This window comes from Catharus ustulatus, chromosome 29 (assembly GCF_009819885.2).
Source record: "Catharus ustulatus isolate bCatUst1 chromosome 29, bCatUst1.pri.v2, whole genome shotgun sequence".
Lineage (NCBI taxonomy): Eukaryota > Metazoa > Chordata > Aves > Passeriformes > Turdidae > Catharus > Catharus ustulatus.
This window is the reverse complement of record NC_046249.1, coordinates 5,921,058-5,943,174: the sequence shown is the minus strand read 5'-3', so window position 1 is coordinate 5,943,174 and position 22,117 is coordinate 5,921,058. Positions and strand designations below refer to the sequence as shown.

Below are 22,117 nucleotides of genomic sequence, written 5' to 3'. Positions count from 1 at the left end.
ACTGGAAGTACGGCAGCAGATTGAACATGTGATCTGAGCAGGGGGGCACAGGATGCTTTCTGTGCCTCACTTCACCAGCAGAGTCTAACAGGCCTGTGCACTTTGAAAAGAGCTCCCAGAGAAAGGTCAGTGAATGAACACTGAGCCAAGGACTGACTGCTTGAGTGAACTGGTTCCAGTCAAACCCATGGGGGGATGAAATGGGCTCTTTGTAAGGGTGATGAGGCACCAGGCTCATATCCCTGCCAAAACTGTTCCATCTTTGAATGATCAGGAAATCGGAAGAAGGAAGGTAAACACCACATCCATCTTCAAAAGGTGACAAAAACACATACACCCCCCTCATTCTCTCTAACTGTATACCTGGAACTAGTGGAGTTCCCAGGGTTTCTACTGGGACCTGCAGTTTACCTCATGATCCATGTCATGGAGGAGGTGATGGGAATGTGCTCGCATCAGACTGGAGATATCCCCAGGTCGAGAGGAACCTGGCATAGACTGAAAGGTCAGGCTGCCACAGGGGACAGGCCAAAAGCACCTCGTGGAATGCAGCAAGGACAGATTCAGATCCCTGATCATGGGGAAGAAGACACCCTGGCAACAATAGACTGAACACTTACTGCCTGGAGAATGTTCTACAGAAAATGAGCAAGGAACCAATGTATGGAGTATGAATCAGCAGTGCCTCAAGGGAGAAGGGTAACAGCATCCTGTACAGCCAGAAGACAGAACACTTGACTCCACAGACAAGCACTTGCTATTTGTTACATCCTCAGCAGGTTTCATTTTCATACTGAAGGTGCCCTTACATCAAAAAGAAAGCAGCTTTATGACGGATTTCTGTCAAAACACATTTTTGGATGGGAACAAACATCTGAAGTATTTAACAACCAATTTTCAAAACTAACAGTTAAGGGTATGATTTTCCATTGCATGTCCCCGTTGATCAAATTCCGTCATCAAAACATAGACAGTAATAAACAGAGTAACTTCTAGCATATAATTCATAGTATGTTTTTTAAAATACAGGAAATTATAGAATCATGGAATGATTTGGGCTGGGAGGGACCTTAGAGACCATTTCATTCAACCCCGTGCCCTGGGTAGAGACACTTTCCACTACACCAGGATGCTCCAAGCCCTGTCCAGCCTGGCCTTAGACACTTCCAGGGATCCAGGGGCAGCCACAGCTGTGCAAGAGTCTCACCACTCCCTCAGGAGACAATTCCTTCCCAATATCCCATCCAGCCCTGCCCTTTGGCAGTGGGAAGCCATTCCCCTTTGTCCTCAGTCCCTCTCCAGCTCTCCTGGAGCCCCTTTAGGCTCTGGAAGGAGCTCTGAGTTCTCCCTGAGGCCTTCTCTTCTCCAGGTGAGCACCCTCAGCTCTCCCAGCCTGGCTCCAGAGCAGAGGGGCTCCAGCCTTGCACTCAATCCTTCATTAATGGTATAGATGATGCATCTCAGCTACTCTGGAAACATATGAAGCTGAAGCTAAAACCCACAGTTTGAACCAAAACTTTTCTCTTATCCCAGCTCACAGTTCAGCAATGCCCTCTCATCTGCCCCACCAGTGACACGGAGCAGCTGCTGTGTTTCTGACACAACCATGTGTGCTGTGGCAACCACAGTGAATTCCAGAAAACACACTACTGGAGACAGAACTGACTACAGGAGCTTCAGTGCAGGTACTGAAGCAGTTAATCATAATTTTCACTTCACTTTGCCTACCAAAAATATTCTGTCGTCCCCTATGCAGATTTTCGGAAATGGAAGTATTTCTTTGTTTACCCAAAGAATTTGTTCAAGCAACAATTAATCATTCTGAAATACTTTCATCTGCCTCAACTTCAGTTAAGTCATAAATGCTTCCCAAAACTATCATTTAGTCCCCGAAACACCAAGACAGCACCAGAAACCCCCCACAGTGCAGTCTGTCAGGTTGGGGGCTGTGCCTGACCTGGAGAGAGCCCTGGTGCTGGTGCACAGCCGGGTCAGTCAGATAAACCGGCAATTACTGCACCGTGCTCCACCTACACACACCACAAAGCTGAAAGTTTAGGTTTATATTTAAGCATTTCCATGATGTTTCTTCACCCTTTATTGTGTTAGTCTGTACAGCAGCTAAGGATCTTCCTTCTACACCATCTGAACCCAGCTTTTTTGCAGTTCCTGTGACTAAGATCCAGACTGTTCACTGAACCAATTCTCGCTTCTGCTCAAGACTTCAAGCCAGCACATCTTACTGAAGAGACACTTGATGGCAACAGGAAGGAACTAGCAAGGAAACAAAGTAAATATCTAGTTATATTTGTAATGACTTTCCAGTCCAGAATGTGTCCCCACTGCTTCGCCTGGTTTTACGGCACAACCCTCTCTCTGTTCACGGCTAAGCAATGAAGAATCTCAATTAGAAAACTTTAAGGGCAAAGCACATTTAGCTGGTTTGGAAAGCCTGACCTCCAAACAACTCAGCAAAACATTACAAATTACAAATAAAGCTGCCTCTCCTTCTTATGTAAAATCAGCGGTATTTGCCTTAAAACAAAGATGAATACAAGCAACTCAAACAGGCATCTTTTTGGGAAAAAGTCAAATGCTACAAAGCTAACTTAACGAAAGTCTGTTGTCAAACCTGGTTCAGAGAGCTCACAGCAATCTCACCATCTCCACAATATTGCAAAAAATTCAATCATAATAGTAACAGCTTTAAATTCTGTAAACAAAAGGGTGGGGTTTTTTTAGTAATTATTTTTATTGCACAAAGCCTCTCTACATAATTATCATTTTTATATGTTCTTTTAATTTTTTTTTTCTTTTCTCTCAGTTCCAGAACATTTCTTAATATATTGAGAATTAATTCCAGTTGCTCCAGGGCTCCTTTTCCAGATGAACTGCCAGCAACTGAGATTCTGTGAAGTGAAAAGGATTTGTAAAGTGAACATAGAAAATACCAGGCCCAAAACTGTGCAGAAATACCACAGGCTGGCTTTTTTGAGAGTGTCTGGGAGGAAGATGCCTGCCCACTTACTGCATTTCTTTAAACAGGACAGAATTTGTCCACCTGTTGTTGGAACAAAAATCTGACTGTTCAAGATCCTGACAGCTCAAAAATTCACTTCTTCCTTCTCTTAAGGAAGAAACCTCAACTTTCAACTAATGACACTTCTTTAGCTGCAAACATTACAGTACAAAAACCTCAGTGAGTGCTCAGTTGCCCAGATCACAGCTGAGCTGAACCCAACTTCTACATTGCAGAAATACAGCTGCTCTACTGCAAGAGAATGAAAATACTGTAAGATGTGGAACAGTAACTCCCACTAAAACATGCTGAAAAATATTAGAACACAACCAAAGACGTTGCTACATGGCTCATTTGTATGACTTGATGGGGGGAGGGGGGGAAAGCAAAGGCAGCAGGGCCATCAAATGATCTGTACAGTTCTCTTGGTCTTTTTTTTCCCCACTTTTGTACCGTAAGGAGGGATATATTTAATCCTCTCAGTATATCCAAACAGATTAGAAGGAAACTCACGACCCCAAAACAGCAGGGAGGCACTGCCTGTTGTACCAGCCCTGCCTCAAGACTTTCAGAGAACACTCTCAGGGTCCCTCTGAATGGCAGCACCACAACTAGTGACCAGCCACTGCTCCCAGTCAAGCATCACTGCACACACCATACGTGCAATTGGAACCATCAGCCAGCTCAGTGACCAACACATGTAACAGATTTGGCCCTGATGTCAAAACTTTGGGTACTTCACTAGCAACTCCCCTGTAGCTGCACCTTGTGTTGACAACCCCCAAACTCAGGGATTGGTTCACAAGACACCCTCAGGCCCTTCACGTGGTGACATAGGTCCTCCTCACTTGCAGAACTAAGAACAAATCTGCCCAGCCTGCGTGAGAGGCCCAGGCACAGCTGCACAGCTCCACCATCCTTTTCAGTCGAGGCAACTTTTCTTTGTACAAGGCCTCTGCTGTTTCAGGAATAGGTGCTGCCACGACTGCTGGAGTCCACAGCACACCTGCATGCATGGGCTGAACACAGCAGAATGTTCAGTCTCTGCCCTGCTCTGCCTGCTCACAGTGCTCCAGAAGCTCTGCTCTCGGCCATACTGGTACAGGCTCAGCCTAAGCACCAGCTAAACAAGTGCTTGACTGTCACCAAGCAGGGGTCAACCAGAACAAAAGCCCTAACCTCCTTTTGGTCAAGTACTCCTGACAAAGCTCAGAGCAACCTGCTCCGAGTCCAGGTGTCCTGCAGCTATCCCATCCTGACAGGAGCCAGCACTCTGGGTCATAGGAGGGGTACCAGAAATCCACTGACAACCCCAGGTACGCCCTAAACATTGAGAAGCAGAGCCCAAGAACTGCTGCTACAGTTGTTGCCATTACTGGCTGTGCTCTGATCACTCTGAAAGAACCCAGGCAACCTTTAGGGCTAGAAAGATGGGGAAGGATCTGGAGGAGAAGGGTCTGAGGAGAGGCTGAGGGTACTCGGCTCATTGGCTGAAGCAGAGGAGACTGAGGGGAGACTCCTCGGGGGCTGCAGCTCCTCCCGAGGGGAGGCAGAGGGGCAGGGGCTGAGCTCTGCTCTGGGACAGGGACAGGAGCCCAGGAAGGGCTGGAGCTGTGTCAGGGCTTGGCATGGAGCTCAGGGAAAGGTTCTTCCCCCCGAGGGTGCTGGGCACTGCCCAGGCTCCCCAGGGAATGGTCCCGGCCCCAAGGCTGCCAGAGCTCCAGGAGCGTTTGGACACTGCTCTCACGGATGCTCAGGGTGGGATTGTTGGGGGGGGGGTTGTGCTGGGCCAGGGTTGGAATTGATCCTTGTGGGTCCCAACCAACTCAGAATATTCCAGGATTCTCTCATTAAGGTTAACTGTATTCCTGCACCCTTGTACCTCCAAGGCAGTTTATGTGGTCACCTTTATGACAAGGAGAATTAAGTGGAGCTGGCAAAGTTGATGTTCACATTTTCAGTATTTGGGTAATTTGTCTGCAAACCATTTGCACTTCTCATTAAGTTAACCATTGCCACAAGGCTTTCTTGAATGTACATTTAAAGAAATCACAAACTACCAAATGTGATTAAAGAGCTGGGAAAAAAAAAAATCCAGAGATAATGATGCATTCCAATTGCACAGTTTACAGCAAACCTGCATAAACAATTTCATAGGTGTTGTGCATGCAAAAGGAAACTATTTCAGCCAAAGAGAACACTTAAGTATTTTCCATAAACAAGAACGCTTCAGAATTCCGTTTCTAGACTGAGTTCACTGCACTGGTGAAATGAGTAGTTGCCCTGTCACACGAACCTGAGCTACTCACCACCCTGCAGCACCTGATAGCTGGGCAGTAAAATCCTCCTCCCCTCTCTGCTTGAAAAGATCACATGGACAAGGACATGCATTTCTTCCTTAGCTGCAAAATTTCTGAGAGTGAGTCTTCCAGAGAAGACATGAAAAGCAAAAGGCAGGAAAAGGCTAAAGCTTTATGTTCATTCCTGAGGAACTGCAACTATCTGAAAGCGACTTCTTTCGGTCCTGTAAGTGACATGTCCCAGGCACACCTGCAGAGAGTGAGCCATCATGTCAGCAAAGTTTGAGATGGACCCCAAACTCCTGCATAAAGCCTTAACAAGTCACCCCAAAACATCCTTTCTGCTCCACACTTGCCAGCAGCAGTGGAGAGACCCCTTTGCCCTGACAGTTGCTGATCACAGAGCTGGATCCTAGCGAGCTCTGCCGGAACTCACACGGACACAAGCAAATGCAGAGTGCAGAGGATGCCCATGTCTCCTTTCCAGCCTCTGCACAGAGAGGGCCATGTCTGGGGAGCTGCCAGGTACAGACAGAGCCCTTGGAGCCATGAGATGGATCAGCATGATCCTACAGCACAAAGTCATGAGTAAGAGAAGGAAAACATTCCCTGCTCAGGCAGTACAGAATGTGTGAGGGAAGCAACAGGAAACCTTTACAAAATCAATCACTGTCGGAAGGAAGCCTCAGACAGCAAGGTGTGCACAGCAACCTCTGAGCCAGCAGGGACTCAGAGCAGGGATATGGTGTCAGGAGCAATAAACAGATCCCACAGAAGTTTGAACCCATAAACACAAGGAGAATCTGGGAATATATCCCTAGAATACCCCTAGTTGAAGTGATTGAGGGAAAAGGGAGGGAAACAGGTGGGGGAAAAAAAGGGGGGCGGAAAAAAAGGAGGCGGAAAAAAAGGGGGGGGGGAAAAAAGGGGGGGGGAAAAAGGGGGGGGGAAAAAGGGGGGGGAAAAAAGGGGGGGGAAAAAGGGGGGGGGAAAAAGGGAGGGGGAAAAAGGGGGGGGGAAAAAGGGGGGGGGAAAAAGGGGGGGGGAAAAAGGGGGGGGGGAAAAAGGGGGGGGGAAAAAGGGGGGGGAAAAGGGGGGGAAAAAGGGGGGGGAAAAAGGGGGGGAAAAAGGGGGGGGGAAAAAGGGGGGGAAAAAGGGGGGGGGGAAAAAGGGGGGGGAAAAAGGGGGGGAAAAAGGGGGGGGAAAAGGGGGGGGGAAAAAGGGGGGGAAAAAGGGGGGGGGAAAAAGGGGGGGGGGAAAAAGGGGGGGGAAAAAGGGGGGGGGGAAAAAGGGGGGGGGAAAAAGGGGGGGGGGAAAAGGGGGGGGGAAAAAGGGGGGGGGGAAAAAGGGGGGGGGGGAAAAGGGGGGGGGGAAAAAGGGGGGGGGGAAAAAGGGGGGGGGAAAAAGGGGGGGGGGAAAAGGGGGGGGGGAAAAAGGGGGGGGGAAAGGGGGGGGGGAAAAAGGGGGGGGGGAAAAAGGGGGGGGAAAAGGGGGGGGGAAAAGGAAACCATCACATCTCAAACAGCAAACCAGAGCCAGTCGCACCTTTATCAATGGTTATAACACATATGTACACAAAGCCAAAAGCTTCTAGTAAGGAACGTGAACTGACACTATGATTTGCAGCTATTTTCACCTTCCTGTAATGCTCATCAGTAGTGAGATAAATGGTAAGCAGTCTGGAGGCTTCAAGGAGTTTCTCTACATTTAATAACCACGATTTAACACGTTTCACACAGATTGTTCAATGCTCTGCTGCATTTGAAACAAAACGCAACAATATATGCAATGATCATAATGAAATACTTTGCTCAAACAAACCCAAACTTTGGCTTTCAAATCAGCTCTTGAATCCCAGAAATGAGTCTCCAGACAGCTTATGCCAGTTCAATAAGTAATGAAAAACTGCATTCCAGGTAGAAGTATCTTCTGCCCCACGTTTCATTAACAAATTGAGAAGAAATGCATGTATCATTCAATGTTTTATGAAAAGCAGGCATTATTAACTAAACGTTGATCTTAACTCTGCAAAGACAAACAACAAAGGGAACTTCAAAGACAAAATACTCTGATTATTAAAACTTCATGGGGGCACCAAAAGTAGTTCTTCTCAATGAAGTCACTGAACTGATGCAAAAAGTCTAATTCCAACAAAAGCGAAAGGTTCCCTCCCTCCTGTCCAGGCTACTCAACCCACTCTACTTCACATGCCAATACTATGACTTATCTGACCAGAAGCCAAGGTCAGGGAGCTGAGCAGGTTTTTCTGCAGCTCTAGTTTCCTGCTGCCTGCCATGGGGTCAGAGAAACGCAAGTGGAGACATAAGAAAAACAGAACTGTCCCAGAGGATTTTTCTGTTCAGGGACTGCTGTACATTCATCTGGTTAACAGAGAGTCTGAGAATAGAGAATATAATGTGAACATCAAGGGGCAGAAACAAAAGCAAGAGGAAGAAAAAATGCTCAGAGGGAGCCAGTTCTTTGGCACTGATATTTCAGAACAATCAGTAAGCATGGAGACGACTGGTAACTGCTCCTAGTAGTGTAGCAAGAAAATGAAAAATTAGGTAGCAACAAAATTCAGTGGCGTGACCACAGCAGCCACACAGAATCCAGCACCTGCAACCACTTTAGAGAAAAGCCAGTGTTCTGCCCACAGGCATTCAAGGACTCTCTGCAACAATAACAGCAATTTTACTTCTGATTCTTGAGGTTAAGAACAACCTCAAGCACACAAGAGTATGTTTTGGACTTTAAACTACCCAGCACTGTCAAGTTCCAAGTTAAAGTTAACCAGACTTTACCAGAGTCTTTGATGCTACAGGTAACAGTGTGAAGCTGGCTCTCAATATCAGGTAATGATAAGTCTCCTGCTTCCCACCGAAAATATCCTTCCCTCCTGTGCAGGTGGTTCTGTGCTTGTTTTACAGTCTAAGCTGTGGGTCAGCTATGACTTGCTATCATTAAGCAAGGGGTCTTATTCCTTGTCAAACCAGCCTTCAGAGTAAGCCTCAACTTCTAATTACCACAAAGCACATGACAACATATGGGACAAACACTCACCCATCAAAACATTCAAAGAAATCAGTATTTATGTAACTATTTTATCATGACTGAACATACACATCCCTTAAGCACACATTGAGACAGACAGACATCACGAGATGCTTCATCTGTTAGGTATCAGGGAAGCGAGAGACATGGAAATCAGAGGGGCTACTTGGAAGGGAAATTCTGAAGTTTTTAATTATTCAGTTCTCATGGGTATTCTCAAGCAAATAAAGCACTAAAGATGACGCACAAAGAGCTCTCATGCATTCCATCAGCTCCCATGCAGCTTTTACAGACCGGGGAGCAGGATTAGATAACGATCAGTATTGCTGGAGCCTGAAATACAACACTGAGCATGTGCAGCAGTGAATTCCACAAGCTGTGAGCTGCAGGCTGGGAACCAACACCCGTGCACAGCTAGTTAACAGCACTTTTCCCCCCCCCCTCCAGATACAACCAAGCGCTGTCACTGAATCCAAGACTCTGTAGATTCTGAACAAGAATAATCAAAACTTATAAATTAAGTATTTTAACACTGCAAGGATTAAAACCTCTTCAGAGAGTAGCCAAAACCTCCTGCAACTAAACAGATATGGAAGCAGTTGCTCTGTCAGCATTTGTTTTGCTTCAAGGAAACATTAAGTTTCCCAAGTCAGAACAATTCATTCCTCTCATATTTTAAAGCTACTACTACCAATCCTATTTAAGGAACTTACAAGTTAAATTCCACAACAGTGATAAGACCTACAGCCACTTCAGAACCTCAGCATACCTTTATTTTCCTGATCAAAATCAGAACAAAAGCTCTGTTTGTATATTCAGAGCTCTGGTGGAGTCAAAACCATGCAGACTATAGGAAGAATAAATCATCTGGGGACTAAATATAAACCAGTTTTAGACCTGTCTATTAATGTTCAAATTAGGGAACTGCACTTCTTAGAATTCTTAGCCATACACACAACACAACTAAGCCTTGAGCATTTCATCCTCCCAATCCTGGCATTACAGGAGCTCCAGGGAAACTTGTCAATAGTTTGATTACACACACATAAATATTTAGTATTTCTACATTAAGCTGTATTTAATCAAGTATCTGCTCAAGAAGTCTAGCACAAGATGACAATTTCTGAAATACTAAATCATACCTGCGACTTTGTCCCGAATAAGTTTTGCAGATTCCACTTCGCCGATGCTGCTGAAAAGACTCCGCAATTCATCCTGTGTCATGTTCTGAGGGAGGTAGTTCACAATTAAATTTGTCCTACCAATATCATCCCTGCAATCTTCAGCCATGTGATCTTCATAACCATTGGACATTTTACAATATATCTGCAAAGTGAAAAAATTCTCAGTGAGCTTTAGATCTTCACATTTCCATAAACCAAACTTCCTCCACCTGAAATAAGTTTGAATGTTTATTTTAAAAAATGAGAATAAGCCACTGCTTCAGCAATGCATTTTTTCAACTCAGAAAACAAAACATTATTTGTCGAAAATTCCAGAACAATTCATTCTTTCAAAAGCACAAACACAACATTTTACAGAACTATGCACCACTAAAGAGCTCCTCAGGATTTCTATTTTTTTACATTAATAAAAAGCATCAAGATAGATTTTGAAGATATTCCTGTAAACACCAAAATACTCCCAACAGCCAAAGTAAAAATCAGGTCCCCATGTCCAGGTACTTGACCAGACGAAACCAAACTGCCACCTCAACATGAATTCCAACCTTATGCCCAGAACTCTTTCAGACAGGGAAACAAGAAGCAGCAAGATCTTACCCAGCTCAGTGTTTCAGCTGGGGACTACTAATTATCTGAATGTTTTCCCCTGCAAATGTTGTCCATCCTGCACCTCAAGGCCTGTTACTCTTTAATGCTACCTTTAGTGCTGCTTAACTGTGTGTGTGAAACCCTGTGAGTCTGTGCTGGACACTGACTTGGGGGCATATTGAGTATTTGATAGAGTTTCTATTTTTGCAGCTTTTTAAAGAAAGCCTTGAGAAAACATCCAGAATTGCTATCAGAGGAAGATACTGTCTGTATCACTCCACTGTCAGGGACTGAATCCTGATGTTTTAGTTGACCTGCAACTAAAACACCAGACACAAGCTGCTCATGACTTGCCAGAATCCTAGTTTTTCAAGCACTTCAATTACAGTAATTTCACGATTGTAAGCCGGGTGTCGACAACTGTCTTGGGTTACAATAGAGGATGTGATCAAAGGTATCTATTCTATCACCATTTGTTGAGGGTGGGGGCAGTGATCCTGATCTCCGTGGGAGATATTCTGCTAATGGGCCATCCATTGAAACCAGGCGGGTATTGTTCTTTATCTTTTCACAACCCATCCTTCCTCCAGCAAGTCATTTTCTGCTAATGGCCATTGAGTCCGACTGTGTGGCTGATAAAATTACTTCATCCCATTGGGAGTTGCTCCAACCAGGGGGAAGAGCCCAACATTTCTTACCAAGATAAAAACAGAGGTTTTGGGACACTAAGGTGGCCCCTTTCTCCACTGGACTCCAGAGGGAAATGGGACTCCTCCACATCACCACTGGACCTCCAGAGGGAAACTGCACCTTGTACAGGAGCACTGCTCCAACTGACCCACATCTGTCACTACAAGAGGACTGCAGCCATCATTTAATGAAACTGCTACCAACAACCTGACTGACAGGGTGTCAGGTTGTATTCTGACTTTGTCAGGGTTTGGAGTTTGTTTCTTTGTAGTTCTGTATTTCTATTTTAATTTCCCTAGTAAAGAACTGTTATTCCTAATTCCCATCTTTGCCTGAAAGCCCCTTGATTTCAAAATTATAATTTGGAAGGAGAGGGTTTACATTCTCCATTTCAAAGGGAAGCTCCTGCCTTTCTCAGCAGACACCTGTCCTCCAAACTAAAACAGCAACTTTTCATTCTTTGTCCATATATAAGCTGCACCTGATTATAAGCCGCACTTCCAGGTTCAGGCCAAAATTTTAGTCAAAATGGTGCAGCTTATAGTCATGAAATTACTGTACTTTGAAATATTTAAAATCAGGATATCTTAGCTCCCTTTCCGCAACAGCATCTACAGATCTGGATCTGCCAAAGGATAAGCCTTTCCAGGGACTGCAGCACTACTGACAGCCAGAAGGTGAATAATAGACGAATTCAGAAACAGCAACCAGAAATCCTCAGTCTAGAAAGGAAATGCTCCCTGCATGGACTTCCAGGCCCTTCCCGAGCAGCTGCTGTTAATTCAAGTCTGACAGTGAAGGTCAAATTTTTAAATAAATACCTGAGCACATTATAGAATAAACCACGAGAAGACTTATGCTAATTTGAGATTTAACACAGTATGGATTTGAACTGAATCTTTATCTTCTCAATATGTGTTGAAGCATTAAGAGCTGGCAGCTCTTGCTCCCTTCCAACCACAGATCAGATTCCACTCCCATTTTTGTGTTTCAAGTGGCAACACGAGCCCATTCCAGCACCCTTTGCCCATGGGATAACCAATCAGTACTGCAAAAGCAATGGAAAACCACACAGGATGGAAGTCCTGTTTGTTGTGTCAGCAGTTCTAATCTGCTTTCCTTGCAGCAAGACAAGCACCAGTCAATGCCACACGATAGGAGAACATGGAGAGCACTGCAAAGCTGGAAGTGGGGCAAGAGACTTCCCTCAGCAGACAACTTTTAAGCCGCCAGGTCATCTCAGTTGTACTGCAAATTCTGTCATTAAATATACATTCCCTGCTGGCTCTGTCAGAATTTGCTGAGCAAAATCTCAGAGAAGTTTCCTGTTCTGGTAAACAACACTCAAACTGTTGAACTGTCTCTGGTCACCATGTATAAGTTACAAAACCACGTAACACACATTTTCAGAATTATTTGAATAGAAGGCAACTTTGCTTGCCTTTGCCCTCTATAAAATTCAAGCTCTACACGCAGAATACACCGATATGTTGATGAGTGCAAGTTGCACAGCACAACTACAATATTTAGTAAGCAAAGGAACAAACATTGAGATTTTTCCACATTTAAGAGGAAGAAATTAAAATTTCTTTCATTTTAACCAAATCTGCCCTTTATTGCCATTTACTTATGATACAAATCCTTCCTGCTGCTGAGATTAGGACATTTCTATATATTGCAATGATTTCAAGGACAGACACTTAAAAGATTGGGGGTTTGGGGTTTTTTTAATTCTCCAGAGTATATCTGTTGCCTGAAAAGGAGGCACCACAGTAGGATACCAAGCAGAGAAACCTCCCCACCACACCATGACGGAAAGTTAGCACACTTATGTTTGCCATAAAGCAAAATTGACAAGGGTTTGGCAAGTGGTTATTGATTTGGTATCATTGTCCCACATCCTCTAACTTGTCTGCAAAACCCACAGTCTGCACCTTCCAGGATACTCTAGCAGTGCCTGGGACAGTGCTGATTCAGAGCCACTAGAATGTGGGAAGGAAGTTTCCACCTGCTTTTCTTCATGCTTTTAGAAAGCAAACATAGGAAGCCTTTGCATGCAGGCCTGGCAAAGGTTTCCATGGGATACCAGGAACAAAGCATGCAGGATCAATAAAGGCATGGGAGAACTAAAGGAGCAGAGCACTGAGAGAGAAGATGCTTCTTTCTACCTAATCTCTTGCTGAGCACTTAGACAATCTACTGCAGGACTAACACTTGTCCAGCCAGCCTGGAAATTAGTGGGAAATCACTTCCCCTTCTGGTGAGGCATTAAGGAAACTCCCCCATTTGACCAGTCTCGTGTCACTCTGGGGGTCCCACTGGCACAGCCCCAGACTGGAACTGCTGGGATCAAGGCCCCTCTGCAGAGGTGGCTCCAGTGACTCCAAAGGCCCTGTGTGACTCCCTGCACACTCCACACTCCCTCAGTCAGACCAGCTCCTCTCAGCACCTCAGCCCCAGGTTTCCCACAGCACAGCCCCAGACTCCGGTTCCTCCGTGGTGCAGCAACACAGAACAGCTCGAGTTGGTGCTGCTGGGGAGGGACCACAGACAAAGCCCCCCCGGGCTGTGCCTCCTTCCAGTCTGTGACCATCCTGATCCTGATGTTTAGTCCAGGCTCTTCTCAATGTGTCAGGGGAGGTTTAGGTTGCATATTAGGAAAAGGTTCTGGAAGAGGCTCCCCAGAGAAATGGTCATGACCCCAAGTCTGTCAGAGTTGAAAAACTCCCTCCCAGAACAACCTGCAGCTCACACTGCTGCTGCCCCCCTGCACCAGGTGTATTCCTCAACAGGTGAACAGTTCCCATGCCAGAAAAGTTAAAAAGAACCCCTGAAGAATTGTAACCTCTGCATATCAAAAAGATTTCCAAAAAGAAAAGGAACACTATAAGATAGGATGGATGAAACAAGCAACGCTACACTGGAAAACAAGTTTTTATTCTGCTCTCACTGAAATATGCTGAGGGAATGTCCTGATTTTTCTTTACCAGAGCAATAACAATCCATTTCTATCAGTAAATATTCCAGATTTGAGAACCAGGCCTAGACACTAACCTGCATCTAGAACTTCATTAAATGATGTTTCTCTTTTTGAGAAAGTCGACTGAAAAGAGACAAATAGTTTGCAACTTTTTCCAAAAACAGGCCTTCATTTTTATGTCCCAAAAAACTAAAACTTTAAGACTAGGTTCCACTGTACTGCACTTATTTTTAAAAAATACCAAAATTACCAAATGCTGCAAAAGCTTGCTTGAAAAAGCAGCAGCCACCTTCTTCCTTGGGTAAGATGCCCTAAAACTTACAATCCCAAGGGTACACAGAGTAATGGGAACTATATGTGCTATGCCCCAATCTTCCACACTGACTCTGGAAGTGCTTAAATCCACACAGCCCAACACTTCACCACCTGTGCCAGCGACAGCTCAGGCACCCTCAGACAGGCCAGCACTCCCAGGACTGGACTGAAAAGCTCTCATGGGCATTATTTGCAGAAATGTTGCACTGACCATGACAATCACCCTTTCATCATAGAAGACCTTTATGGATCTGTGGAGATCATATGAAATGAGAGCACTGGCAAAAAGAACTGTCAGTCTTCAACATGAGACAAGAGGCTTTGTCTACCTTCACCTTGTTCACAGGACTGAAAAGGCACCAGACTACTACTGGGATCAAAAATTAGTACATAAACACCTAAACAGATGCTCACAGAATCCTAGGATAGCTGGGTTGGACAGAACCTTAAGAGACCATTTCATTCCACCCCCTGCCACAGACAAGTGCACCTTCTACAATCTCAGATTGCTCCAAGCCATAATGTCACAGACAGGGACACCTTCCACTATTTCAGGTTGCTCCAAGCCCTAATGTCACAGACAGGGACACCTTCCACTATCCCAGGCTGCTCCAAGCCCTAATGTCCAACCTGGCCTGCAACACTTCTGGGGATCCAGAGGCAGCCACAGCTGCTCTGGGTACCGTGTCAGGGCTTCCCCACCCTCCAGGGAACAATTCCTTCCCACTACCCCATCCAGTCCTGCCCTCTGGCAGTGGAAGCCATTCCCTGTGTCCTGTCCCTCCATCCCTTATCCCCAGTCGCTCTCCAGCTCTCCTGGAGCCCCTTCAGGCCCTGCAAGGGGCTCTCAGCTCTCCCTGGAGCCTTCTCTTCTCCAGGCGAGCATCCCCAGCTCTCCAAGTCTGTCCCCAGAGCAGAGGGGCTCCAGCCCTTGGAGCATCTCCATGGTCTCCTCTGGTCTCACTCCAACACGTCCATGTCTTTCTTGTGCTGGGGTCCCCAGAGATGGAGGCAGGTCTTCAGGCAGAATGGATGATGGAGCAACTAGTGCAGAACTTAAAATGGGAAATTCTTCCTGGATAAATGAGCATAGAGCTCGTGGCACCTTGACTGGAGCACTGGGAATGGGCTACAGTGAGCACAGCATGGTCCTTAAACCACAGCAGACCTGAGGTTGCTGACCCAGCTACTCACCCAGAACCTCCATCTTTTTTTGCAATGTCAACATCACCCAGGACACTCTATGGTTTCAGTGTACAGTGCTGACAAAGTCCCTGGAGCGGTAAAATCTCCTTGTTGGTGTTGTCAGTGATAAATGAACAAGAATCCTGAAACCAGTGATGCTGCAGAGAGTTCTGCCCATGAGCTTCATCAACTCACACTTTAGTCTCATAGGTTTATTACTGAGCTCTGCCTGTGTACTTAAGAATCTAAATGGGGTGCTTCAAGTAGAATCTCAAGGCTGTTAGAGCCCTTCTGTTTCTCCAGCACACGGATATTTGCTGACATGCCTCCCCCATAGAGTCATGGCTGACTAAGAGGCAACAATCTTGTCTTACTTAAGCTGCTGAGCCTTGAAGATCACACCTGAAACAAAACAAAAAGGACACTACCACATTCAGACAAGTGCCAAACAGATCCAGAAGGCAGGTGCAGAGGTGCTGAGATGTCCAGGCTGGAACACATGTCAAAATCAATAGGACACATGTAGAAGGGCCTGAAGAGCATCCATGAATTTAAACTGCTTCAAGAAAACAATTTTCAAGAACTATCAAACACAGCGTTGTCATGCAAAAGCTTGCTTTGCAGGTAGCTGTCATGCCAGGATTCAGAAGCAAGAGTTTAATCACAACAGAGAAAGACAGACACTGAGGGAAGAAAAAGCAACATACTTTCTTCTCTGAAATATCTGTAAAGAACAGACTAGGTTTCACCTGAATAGCCACAGCAGCAGAAAACCCTCCCCTAGCCCTATCTGCCTCCCAAGAAAGTTTCCCAGTGCTCCACAGTCAGAACACAGTCTCTCAATAACTTAACTCAGACCTCTCTACTTCGAACTCTCTTTATGTCCCCAACAGCTCTGAATACTGCACCCCACAAGCACAGACCTCTCCATGAATACAGACAGGCCACAGGACAAGGACTGCACAGTGCAAGTCCTGTTGGTATGTGATTTACCACGCATTCATGCACCATTCCTTCAAATTCCTGTCAAATCTTGAGCAAACATCAAAAGCCATTTGAGGGGAGGGAGAAATTACAAAATCCAGATTGTCTGTTAAATTCAAGAACAGTATATATACAGTGTATGAGGGAAAATGGCATGAAGTTGAGAATCAAAGGTCATCCCAGTGTTTACAAGTCACACACTTCAAAGCCTCAACTCAGATCCAAGCAACACGCCTGAGTCTTCCAACAGATTATTTCTGTACATTTGTGAGGGCAAAGGGTAATGCTTTTCTTACAAAAAAAACCAAATCGCATATGAGGGAGCGTGCCCATGTTTGAGAGGTGCCTGATGCTGTTTCCAAAAGTCTGTGACCACACCAAGAGTCTTGGTCTCACCTTTCCTTGCTCAGGCTGAGTGGCAGCTATATTTCATGAATATGACTCCTAAATTCTGCTGGAAAAGCTATCTTCCTGAACTGTGAACATGATGATTGGATACACATGGAAATTTAAAGGCAGAAAGTGAGGTGCCACAGATTTTTTCCCCAAAGTAGTTACCCTAGTTCTCCTTCTACTGTCCCAGAGCAATCAATCAGGTCAAAATTCTCTAGCTTATCTGAATTCCTCTGTTCTGCAGCACAATATTTTAAGTTAGCAAACGGGAAAACCTTAAATTCAATATTCAGTTTGATTCAATTGGCATTTTAACCCCCCCTCTCTCCCCACAAAAATGAAACTAACTCAGTGTTGACATATGCTATTGAGGGTCACTAAAAAATAATTTGTCTTTAATCAGGAAGATTCTTTCACCTTGAAACTCTGAATGTTGTCACAGATTCTGTACATACATGATCCTTCCACACTGATATGTAAATTCTGTTTGCAAATTTGGCAACCAAGCAAACCCTGTCTACTTGCCAACGCTTTGGTTTTTCCAGAGGTAAAAGATCTCATTTCTTTGATTCTTACCCCCTTTGCACACCAAAAATGAGGACACTTGTTTTCCTCAGCTTGACTGCACCTAAGACAATGGCAACACTTTTGTCATTAAAAATAGCTCAGCATCAGAAGCAGCCATTACTAAAATCTGCTGCTGCATTTTCACAAATTCTATTTCCATATGCTGAATCACTGATCTCAGTGCAACATATTTTAAGCTCTTTTTTTTTTAATGTTGTTTTATAAACACTGGGCATAAACTTAGTTTTGAGCACATTTTTGGTCTAACTCAACTGTCATAATTTTAATAATTCAGAAAAGCAGTTTTAGATGTTCCTTAGCAATCAGATTTGTCTGGAAGGGTTTTAAATTAAAGGTTTTATTCATGTCCATGTAATAACATCATCAAGGTGTTTTTGTCAATGCTTATATTCAGAAACAAAAGCATTTGAGGCCAAAAAACGAGCTGCATTCTTCAGACCAATGACCTTACTTTACTAGTCTGATGAACTACACTCACTCATAGGAACAAAATTAATCATCACTGGGATGCTGTCAGAAATCAGATACAGGCTGGCCATAATTACCATCCACTGCTACTCCAACACATAGCAGGGATCGGGGCCCCTCTCAGCCCAAGCCGCAGGAATAAGGGCAACCAGAAACCTGTGGCTCAGGCACTGAACATCTGCTGCCAGATTTCCCCATCTTCCTAAGTTAACAGCCATCCCTGACAGATAGAGCATACCAGGCTCTGCTCAGAGTTTCACATCAACACCCTTCAAGCAGCACAATACACTTCTCAGCACAACAAAGACATGGAGCTGCGGAGCCAGGCCAGAGGAGGTCACAGAGATGCTCCCAGGGCTGGAGCCCCTCTGCTCTGGGGACAGGTTGGGAGAGCTGGGAGCGCTCATCTGGAGAAGAGAAGGCTCCAGGGAGAGCTGAGAGCCCCTTGCAGGGCCTGAAGGGGCTCCAGGAGAGCTGGAGAGGGACTGGGGACAAGGGATGGAGGGACAGGACACAGGGAATGGCTTCCACTGCCACAGGGCAGGGCTGGATGGGATATTGGGCAGGAATTGTTCCCTGGGAGGGTGGGCAGGCTCTGACACAGGGTGCCCAGAGCAGCTGTGGCTGCCCCTGGAAGTGTCCAAGGCCAGGTTGGACATTAGGGCTTGGAGCAGCCTGGGATAGTGGAAGGTGTCCCTGCCCATGGCAGGGGGTGGAACAAGGTGGTCTCTAAGGTCCCTCCCAACTCCTACCGTTCCGGCATTCTGTGATTCCACAGTTGTTTGCCCCTGGATCAAAGATTCTGCCAGTTAACACCACCAAGTTCTTACACAGGGAAGAGACATCAAAGAACTTTGTGCAGCCTGGACTATCTCACCTTCTGCACTGGTATTTAAAAATAAAACCAACAGATTTATGATAAATAGATATTAAAAGAAAAGACAAAATTTATTAACTTCCTTTTTCTAGACAGTGTCAGATTGTCCAAAAATTGCCTTTGGCAATCTTTTTACCTACATAAAAGACACCTGGAGACAACTGTGCTGTGATTCCTTTCTGAGAGGACAGGAGATGAGAAGAAGTGGACATAAGAACTGTAGATTCCAGACACTTTCTGACAACAGCTGCTCCACACATTGATCCAACTTTGGATAAGACTGACCCATCTTCAAACACTTTCACCTTGATGGAGCAGGAAGGCAAGTAAATACCAAGAGGAAAAGACAGCATCCAGCTTGTTCACCAGCACAAAACAACTAGGTGGAAATCCATCTCTGGGTCTGGTGAGACACCATGGTTTGCATGGTTTGTTGTGTTCCTACATGGAAGCCATGGAAGTAGTAGGAGATAGGAAAATTATACTTTTGTAGTACTATAGTACTATGCCGCTGGAACTAATATTACAAACAAACAAAAAAAACAAAGGCAGCAAACCCATACACATGAAGAATGTCTCTCTGCCATCACAGTACAGCTTATTTCCACCCTATCCCCTCAGAAAAAAAAAATTAAAATCTATTTTTGCATACATCACCTACATATAACAAGGTTGTATAATCAAATAGATCATTTAGGGCAGCAGTTTGAAGCTTGCAGGTGCCTGAATACAGAACTGTGCATCAGACAGGAGAAGTGCCCTGATGATTTTTAGCATAAGTCAAAATTTATCACCTCTCCTTTGCTGAACTCTTTCATTCTCCCTAAATGCTTAAATTTGCAGGACTTTCCTGCTGCTGCCTTCCAGGCTGTTTCTAAAGTACCTGGAAATGCAGAAAGAACAGCTTCTCTCAACTTCTTGTTGAGGTCTGAAAACATAACAAGTTTGAACTTTCTAAAGATGGTCACTAAAAGTCCACCAACTTCACAGGCAGCTTATCCACATGTGGTCAGAATGCCAGCCAATAAGTTTGGGAATGCATTCAGAGAGCCCACAACAAATAAGCAAGAAACAAGACAAACACCAAAGCTTCAGGAGAGAAAGTGGGATGGTACAACAGCTGAAAGGAATGGATTCTGAGAGTAAAATGGCATGTCTCAGGTCAAGACAAGGAGGGCTTTTCCCAGCAGAAAAAAAAAAAAGTGATAGAACATGCAAGAAACAGAAAGAAAATAGTAACTGAACTCAGAGCATAGAGCATATTTCACATTTAAGTCCATGTTGGCACCAGACACTGTTCAAAAAACACAGATAAGTAAGCTGCTACATATAACAACAATCAATTTTTTATTCAGACTGTGCTGCTGTTTTCACAAACTCGGTAATGCTCAAGACAACTCCCTAAGGAGTTGATCTGGTCCTGCAGAACCACCCACAGAAGGGCTAAAAAACCACTGTACAAGGCATTTAACAATCACAGTAGCTTAAGATGCTCCTGTTCATATTCCAATAGGGCCTGGGGAGAGCCTACTGCAATCACAGCTGTAACTCCGGACCTTGAATCATGGAAACCAGAGGAGCACTGGGATCATTATACACAGTTACGCTGCTACAGAACAAAAACCAGGACACTCATAGTAACATCTCATGCAACACAGACTTACAGGCTCAGAACTCTTGATTTTATTAAGCATCACGGACATAGACATAACCCAGGACTCAAATGGAATCTAAGAAATCCCATCAACTCTACAGGTTTGATAAAGACTATGGAACATGTGCATCGTCCTTGTTGTAATGGGGAATATACAAGTCACAGAATTGTTCACGCTCCAGAAAAAAAAGTGGTTAAAACATGAGTACAGGGAAACAACAGCTCGTAAAGAGGTGAGAGCCGAGCAATATGAGCAGTCAACACCCACAATCAGGGAGTAAAATGAACAAAAATACAAAGACCTCAAAAAGCAATCAAGTATAACAACAGACGTCAACAAAAGAAATTAATCCCTACCCTTCCCAACACTTTCCTCTTTTCTTTTCCGCAGATGCCTCATTAAGTGATTACAGGATCCCAGTGCAAGTCCTCATACAGCAAACCGCGCTTCCTTTCCCAGCAAGTCTCAGATACAGCTCTGTGCCCAACAAACGCTCCTGCAATCCCAGCAGTGCAGAGCCCGGCAGGAGCCCTCGCCTCCCCACGGCTGTCCCACCCCAGCTCTCATGGGTGCTGCCGTGAAACGGCCCCTAGGACAATCCTGCCTCTTCCAACCGCTAACACAGACCAAACCTCAAAATTGCTCCCACGAGTCCAAACAACAGCGGCTGTTGCATTAGCCACGATTCTTGCGGCCCCAAGCACCCGCCACACCATCACCAGACCCGCTGCCAGCATCGATGCCAACCGGCACTGACCGTGCTGGCACGGACCCTCGGGTACCTCCAGTCAACGGGGACGTACCAGTCCTACCCAACGTGGGAGATTTAAAAGCTGTGTCCGCACAGACACGGGAAAAATAAACATGAAAGATGAGGCCATTAACCGAACGGAGAAAGGCCCTGAAACGCGGTGCGGACCCGCAGCGCATCGCGGGCACCGTGACCCGCGGCCTTCCCGCCGCAAGCACGGCGGACTCGGGACCCGTTCCCCGCCCGTGCCCCATCCGGCCCTCGCGGGCCCCACAGGCCGCGACCCCGGCGCCCGCCCGCCCGCCGCCCCGGGCCCGCGCTGCTCAGCGGCCCCTCCCCCCACAGGCCTGGGCTACCCCGCCAGGCCCAGGCCTCGACCCAGCCGCCCGAGCCCCGTCGCCCCGCTCCCTCCCACGCTGGCCCCGCGGCTGCGGCCGGGGCTGTTCGGGCGCGGCCCCGTGGACCCGCGCACGGCCTCACCTGCGGCGGCGGCGGCCGGGCCCGGGCAGCGGGAGGCGATCGGTCCGCAGCGCACAACGAGCCGCTCCAGCGCCACGGCCCCGCCCCCGCGCCGCCCGCCGACACCCATTGGCTGCCGCGCACACGTGCCCCGCGCGCCATTGGCTCCTTCGCTCGTCCGTCAAGTGCCGGCCGGGGGCGGAGCCTATCGCGCGCCGGGGGGAGGGGAGCGGGGCCGGGGCTAGAGGGGCCCGGCAGCGTAACCAGAATGATCTTCCCAGTACGGCCCGGGGCTTTGGGAAGGGCCGGTGCGCCTCGGCCGCGGCTTCGACTGCTCTTGTGAGAAAGGAGCCCGGAGGAGAACGTGCCTCCTGCGGCTGGCTGGGCTCTTGGAGAAGGAGAAACGCGAGCGGTGCCGTGTGCCAGGGAGCCAGGCTCGGGTGGAAGATGGAGCACGGCAGCCTTGGGCCCGCGGCTGCGGGCAGCGCTCCCGGTAGCCGAGCCTGAGGGCCAGTGTCAGCCGGAGCCCGGCACATGGAATATCCCTGGGCACAACCCACGGGAATGCTGATTACTAGTTAAGGGATTAAATGCTTCCTGTGTAAATGAGATGCAAATGATGATCTG

General features: G+C 46.4%; 1 protein-coding gene across 2 annotated transcripts in view; it reads right to left on the bottom strand.

Annotated features, from left to right (window-relative positions):
* The window catches only part of ELAVL1 (ELAV like RNA binding protein 1), a 46,313-nt gene extending 24,722 nt beyond the window's left edge, over window positions 1-21,591 (bottom strand). For both annotated transcript variants that reach the window (XM_033082022.1, XM_033082023.1), the window contains exons 1-2: window positions 21,512-21,591; window positions 9,516-9,699 (exon numbers count right to left, since the gene is read on the bottom strand). In XM_033082022.1, coding sequence (XP_032937913.1) covers window positions 9,516-9,687 — 172 coding nt within the window. In that variant the 5' untranslated portion in view covers window positions 9,688-9,699; window positions 21,512-21,591. The remainder of the gene's footprint in view (window positions 1-9,515; window positions 9,700-21,511) is intronic.
* Between the last annotated feature and the right edge of the window lie 526 nt (window positions 21,592-22,117).